At 36.3% G+C, this 6,644-nt stretch overlaps 1 protein-coding gene across 2 annotated transcripts; it reads right to left on the reverse strand.

Annotated features, from left to right (window-relative positions):
* Positions 1–2,892: 2,892 nt before the first annotated feature.
* On the reverse strand, positions 2,893–6,081 carry LOC142528416 (IQ domain-containing protein IQM1-like). Of its 2 annotated transcripts, none has more exons than XM_075633465.1 (9): positions 5,786–6,081; positions 5,000–5,496; positions 4,777–4,891; positions 4,612–4,677; positions 4,330–4,418; positions 4,117–4,204; positions 3,788–4,018; positions 3,599–3,700; positions 2,893–3,497 (listed from the first exon to the last, which is right to left on the reverse strand). In XM_075633465.1, exons 2-9 carry the CDS (start codon positions 5,377–5,379, stop codon positions 3,078–3,080), a joined length of 1,491 nt encoding a protein of 496 aa, XP_075489580.1. In that variant the 5' UTR covers positions 5,380–5,496; positions 5,786–6,081; the 3' UTR covers positions 2,893–3,077. The 2 variants fall into 2 exon arrangements, with proteins under 2 accessions (XP_075489580.1, XP_075489584.1); XM_075633469.1 differs by lacking the exon at positions 5,786–6,081 and adding an exon at positions 5,617–5,764.
* Between the last annotated feature and the right edge of the window lie 563 nt (positions 6,082–6,644).

A 6,644-nucleotide genomic window follows, 5' to 3' on the forward strand; every position in this document is an offset into this window, starting at 1 on the left:
TATGTAATTTCTATCTATATTCGGTTACGTATTACATCAGTGCTGATTTTCATGAATATGGTTATATACGCACCACGCTTCATTTTCCGTTCATTAACCGTTCCTCGCGACCCACACAGTAGCCGATGACGCCATGATTCTTATTTTTGTGATACGTAAGGGCCGGAAAATTCTTTCTTGAGCACTTTATAGCAGTACTTCCGAGAGTTGTTATGGTTCTGTGGTTCCAAATTTGTTACCAAATTGTGGAGCTAAAATGGCATCCCAAAAATAAATGCTTGATAGATTCATCGGATGAGTTGCATGTAACTCACCTTTTGTCAAGTACATATGGCCGCTTGACCCTCGTAAGTAAAAACGATCAAGAATGCCAAACAACAGAAGACCAATGTTTCTACTGCACCTTGTTCCTAAAGAAAAGAATGGCACTTGAAACATTAAAGCAATGAATAGCAAACCATGAATCAAAAATCAGTGCTGCCTGCCAAAATATTCATGCTTTGACGAAACATTTGTACAGATGCGTAATAATGAAGAAAGTATTGTGGCAATCGAAAGGACATAAATATACTCATGCATCCATCCCAACTAAATAATGAGTTCGGATCCTCTAGCCGTTGGATCATGTGAACCCTACATCTTGTGCACAACACCGGATCCAAACCACTAAATAATATCAATGTTTTTCCAAGTTCTTTCTCAATCATCTCTAGCAGAGTCTAGAGTATCATGTACAGAAACCAAATGAATGGATGGTTACACAGGGCAGCTCATGGTTATGGATCCACTCTCCTTATTCACTTAACTCTCCATTGCTTGGTTATTCCTACTCGTTCAGACGCTTGTCTTCGGGTTTGACATATTTCAGACAGTAATATGAAAGATAAACATGTTGGTGCAGTACATCCTCAGATATCAGTGACATATCACAAGTGTTGATTTAAAGAAGAAGTAGAAATGGAATATACTATCTGCAAGGTTCCGTCATATAAGCAACATCCATAACATAGAAATTGTTAATCCAAAAGTGCATAGATGGAAGGAATTAAACTCGATATTGGCCATTTGGAACCATGATTTCCCCCAAAAATGTTTGAGACTGATCCATAAATGACAGGCTATCAATTAAGTGTGGCAGATAACGTATATTGGCGAGTTCTCGAGTTCGTCTTAGGCTGTATTCGGAATATGTTGTGCATGTGTTCCTTCATCAAGAAACTGTGATCAAGCCGAATGAGGACGTATACTTCAATTCCAATTATCTGAAATAGAAAACCGAAACAGGGACCTTTCATCCATTTTTTCTTTGACTCAAGTTTCATTATTATAATTTGTAGAGGGAGCAAGAAAATTGAGGTTGGTGGCAAAAAAAATCCTAAAATTTTTGTAGGACAAGAGTAAATATTAGGGAGAAAGTGAAAAAATTTATTTATTTTTAGGTCTCTAACCGATAAAATAAAAAATTTCAGAGAGATTGTCGCATCCACCCGTCTGCTTGGCTCCGTTACTATATATATAGATTTATCATTTATACATTATAAATCAGTCATCATCGTATCAATCGAATCAAACAGTACATTAATTTGGATGTTTTCGCGACCGAAGAATGTGTTTTCCTTTTATCCTTTTGCTGGAATTTCAGCTTTATCCAAAGAACGATAGTCAAAGAAAAATCAATCTTGATCCAAAGAAACATCAGAACCAACTCTTACTAGTACAAGACAAAGGCACTTGGGTGAATATACCACAATGAAAACCACAAAGAAGAAAAAGAATATTCATTATAACTTTCAATTATTCATCATTCTGCATCCACAATATAATAATATCAACATTGTATTTTAACAAATTTATTTAGTTTTCACAAAATCTAATGTCCATTCATGTAAGAAACACTGTATTTTGCTAGTATACATAGCGATGATGTTATGTTAGATCACTTCCAATGGGAGGTTCATGGCATGAGGTTCATAAAATAAACCTCACAAACAAAAAACCTTGCATTGAGAATTGTAGGTTCAAGGTTTATAGGGTAAAAATGGTCCATGGTTTTAAACCATGTTTATTGTGTGGGTCCCACCACAATATAAAAAGTTATGCCAAACTTTTGTTTTTTTTATTATTTCTTTAGTTTGATACATGGTCCACACAAACTCATATAATTGTCCATTTCTTTTTGCATGCATTTCGATTTTTTTTTTTTGCATAATTTTTTTTATTTCATTTAAAAAATAATAAAAATAATAATTATTCCATTTTTGGCTATAAATAAGCATATTCTCATTATGTACCCAACACTATCATTTGATTTGAGGAATGTAGTAAATTAAAATGAGTAGGTGAATGTGTGATTTGATAGTGGAGTCTACAAAAATTGTGTTTTTGGGTTTATGATTGGGGTGGAAAGGTTTAAAAATAATGAGGTTTTTAACTTTTGATGTGACAATGATATGTCACAGAATAAACCTGATGATGAGGTTTATAACTGAAGATGCCCTTATAAACTCAAGAGGAGTTTCATTCCAAAAAACTTGTCTAATTGGTGGATATACTCTAATAAGTTTATACGCAACTTTTTATGAGTTTTAATATTCTTTGTGAGATATTTGTGATAATGTCGCTCATTTGAGAAGCCAACGTTTACGGCTGTTAATTCAAATCGACTTTCACTCACCTTTTAGTATTCAGTACATGCATCATGTACATTAATCCAACATATAATTTATCGACAATGATATGATGACAGCCTTTCTTATGTCGTCCTTTTCGTTACGTCGATTCTAAATGAGAGCATCAATGTTATGTTATGAACCCCAGAGATATATCGTCCCAAAAATATTGTCTGATGAGTATTATTTATAAGTTATTCTTTATTAGTTTATTAATCTTGGACATTTGTAACACTTACTGATCATCTCATATCAACTCTACTCAATTTCTTTTGAGGAAAAAAAAAAGGATGAACCTTCCCTCCAACTATGCAAAAGAGCCACGTACATAATTGAACAAAAAAACAAATTAAAGATTTGAGTTAGTTCTCTACGAAAAAGGTCAGAGTATCATGCCTCTAAACTCCATTAATGAATCGACCTTTTAGGAGTCCGCGGACTCGGTAACCCCATATACGCCACCGTTGGAGAGAGTCGAACCTTCGGGCTAGGCCGAGGTGATGGGACGGGTCCGTAGTTATTGAGAAACCCATTGGCCACCCGAGGCGAAAGGTGAACCTGTTCGAGTGCTCGGAATTGTAACTCTGCCGGGTATTCCCTAACACATCCAATACGCGGTCCTGCCCCCGTGCTCCATTTGCATGACATACGATTAGCCAAGCCATAAACCGGCTGATCTTTGTGATCATTAAACGATATCTCTGGTTCCTTTACTAGAACTTCTTTAGTAGCTATATTAGCATCATCTGATTGGTCAAGACTTGAGTCGAGTTTTGGCATTGATTCGTCTCTGCTAGGAGGAGGACGATCATCATCTATAGCACATCTCTGGTTTGTATAACATAGATAACAGCATATATCACAACGGAAGTTCGATATGAATATTGAAGTCTATCTTTTAATAGTTATTAGTCGTTTCAAAGAATCACCTCCACGTTTGTTAGATTGACAGAATGGTCCTCAAGAAAGCTAATGAATTCCCTGAAGTTCTCCTCTGTTGGGAGATAGTGGCCACTGTATGGCCAGATTGCCTAGTAAAGTTTGACAAATTGTTAAGAGTCGGCTCGAGAAACTGATCGAGAATCAGTTCATTGCAACATTAGTGCGTGTTTTTTTACCTCAAGAACACCTCCATGAGCAACCAATCTTCCAGCGGCAGTGATGGCTCCACCAGCTAGGAAACTCGAGTGCTGGAATAGGCCTTTCTGTTTTTGCCCGACGTACAAAGTTCTTGTCGTGCTGAGAACAAAAATCCATTTCGAGCCCACGACAGTATTGACCAGAACACCACTTTGTCTGTATACAAGCTTCCCGTTTTCAACCACGACCTCATATGCTTTTCTCTCTTTCTGTTGCATACATTTGAGGTAAGCATGTTATAAAAATCACCAAGCAAATGCTATGTATGTTCATGCAATATCAAGAATTCTAAGATGAAAAGGCTTACGGGTTCAAGATATTTGATGCATTGACGTTGTAAGTTGGTTCTTGAGCACTTTTCTAGATTTATTTCCTTCCCATCTCCGACATCCAACCTTCAACATATTTAACAAACAACATAAGTGGAAGAACGTACAACAGCAGACGGTATATGAAGGATACATGGTTTGGAATTTTGATGTATTTAAGTTTGGTTGGAAAGGATTCGATGAGTAGGCACCAGTAAAAGAATGGTTGTACACTTTCACTTTTGAACCAGATGTCATAATATAGATGTAAATTGTGCCCGTATCGATGTCGTGGATCAATCTACAGAAAATCAAGCCAAGAAAAAAATAACATGAGTTACAAGATATCAAAAGCCTAGTTGAAAGTAGAAGATATCCTCCTACTCTTTAAATAGTTCTATAGATGCACATATATGTATATATTTCGCAAACTTAATTATTTTGGTCCACAAATTGCAAAAATTTAAAGCACGTGAAAGGTTCCGGGGACCTACTGCTTCAAGCCAGTGTCTTAGAGCAAGTTTTTGAGCCTTTTCATGCTTACATGATCCCTTCCCGACCTGCAAGAAGTCCAATCCTTAGATCAGAATCCAAAACACGCCCAAAACAATGAAAAAAGAAAAGAAAATGCGAATACGAAACGGCTGTCGAGAATCGACCTTTGCAGCTCTGGTGCGTGCTCTAGCCCACCGTGAAACAGCAGTTTCCGGTTTCTCCACATCGAAGAACGACACCGAGCTCCGTTTAAGTGCTGCAAAATCCAAAGCCTTCCACCTACAAATGTTCGTGACTACCGGTTATTTTAAGCGGCAATAATACAAGAAAATGTGTTTCAGAAAGTAACAAAGAAGAACTATATATATAATGAATATGATGTCGAACCATAGCTCCTCGACAACAACAGCACAATCTGCAAGGTTTCTTCGAGTCCGGTAGCTCTTGTAGACCTTTTGTAGTTTCACGGCAGCCGCGTCAAGCTCGCTAATGGGCCGTGGAGTAAACATGAAGGCGGGCTCGGCGAGTGAAGCAGCTGCGGACACTAATTTACGCCCATAGCATACGCCATTTGCTTTCGAGTCATAGTCAGATCCCGAGTTTCGGATATCTTGGACTAGATCCTTGAACGAAAGTGTGGTTTCCAGTACTATTTTTATGGGCTCGCGGTTTCGAAAACTAAACGAGTTCTTCCTACTCATACTCTCCACGCTTTTTGCCATGGCGAGGCCTCCAGAATTCGCTATGCTGTCAGCTCTCACAGTCATCGTCTGATATATCGAGACCGGAGTGACAGATTAAAAAGATTTCGCTTCACAATTTCTTGAAAAGCAGAAAACTATAGAAACGGTAGTCCAATTCAAGATTTCAAGGCTCGATCTCACCTGCATAATTCGTCGGGAAACTTGGCATCAGTAACAAAATAAAACAAAAAAGTCAGTAAAACTATTAAAAGCTAAAATCCAAGAAAGCCCATTGAACCCATAAAGCAAAACATCATTTACCAGAAATGCAACAGAAAGGGAAGACTGATCAGCTTGTTGCAAGTTCTCTTCCTTTCGACGAAAATATTATATCTTATTGTTATTAATGCAAAATGTATTATCTAAAAGTGATCACCACCATCTCTTATATATATATGCACGGCTAACATATCTTGAAAACTTCGAATACCTATAAACACGCGTAGATGTGGACTGTAAAGTGGTGTTTGAATTCTTTCAGCAGAAAAGTTTGCACCTTGAAACTTTTCTTGAAATGGAAATGCACAAAAATGGTGATCAGTCCGATTCAAGTTTCTTTGAAAGCACGAGTTTTGATTGATTCAAAGCTTGGTATTTTCATGAACTATTTTTTCTTCGGAGGCGAAAACTTTTATATATGTAATCACCATCTAAGTATGTATGAAAAATACAAAATTTTGACAGAGAGAGAGGTGATGGTCAAAGAAAGCGAGCTTTAACACGCAGCTTCCATAAAGAAAATCTTTCTTTTGTTCCATTTTTCTAAGAAAAAATTGAATTTGTGGGATTTTTGAAAAATATAGAAGGTCAACCAGGAAATTTTTTTTTATTTGAAAAATGAAATTCTAAAGAAGAGGAAAACAAGAAAACCGAGGTTGTACTGATGTCATGCTGGCGATGCTTGTCATGTTCTGTTTATAGTACTTAACCGGTTAATAATGTGATTAATTAATATTAGAATATGATAATTAAAATCTTTTAGGTATTATCATCATATAATTATTTTGAGCAGCTCATAACCATCCTCTTATTTTGAATAGCTCATCAGCTCATTAGCATCATCCGTAACATCGGTCGACTCGATTCATAGTCAAAAATAATATTTTTTTTGTATAAAAATTAATAATTTTTTATAGATCTGGTCGGATCAGATATCTATATCACAAAATTGAAATGTATGATTGTCTCATAAGACATAAAAATGACCCGTAAGACTGTGATATAAGAGTTTTTTGAATTATTTTTGGGGTAAAATTTAGTTAACTCTCTTTCATTGAAATATTCAAAAT

The sequence above is a fragment of the Primulina tabacum genome, chromosome 2 (genome assembly GCF_025594145.1).
Source record: "Primulina tabacum isolate GXHZ01 chromosome 2, ASM2559414v2, whole genome shotgun sequence".
Lineage (NCBI taxonomy): Eukaryota > Viridiplantae > Streptophyta > Magnoliopsida > Lamiales > Gesneriaceae > Primulina > Primulina tabacum.

What these genes read in the sequence shown, in the direction of transcription:
- LOC142528416 (XM_075633465.1), bottom strand. Translation starts at nt 5,379, where the DNA reads ATGACTGTGAGAGCTGACAGCATAGCGAATTCTGGAGGCCTCGCCATG. An exon ending in GTACAACCATTCTTTTACTG is followed by an intron (nt 4,205 to 4,329) that starts GTGCCTACTCAT and finishes AATATGTTGAAG; the next exon opens with GTTGGATGTCGGAGATGGGA. An exon ending in TCAATCTAACAAACGTGGAG is followed by an intron (nt 3,498 to 3,598) that starts GTGATTCTTTGA and finishes TATACAAACCAG; the next exon opens with AGATGTGCTATAGATGATGA.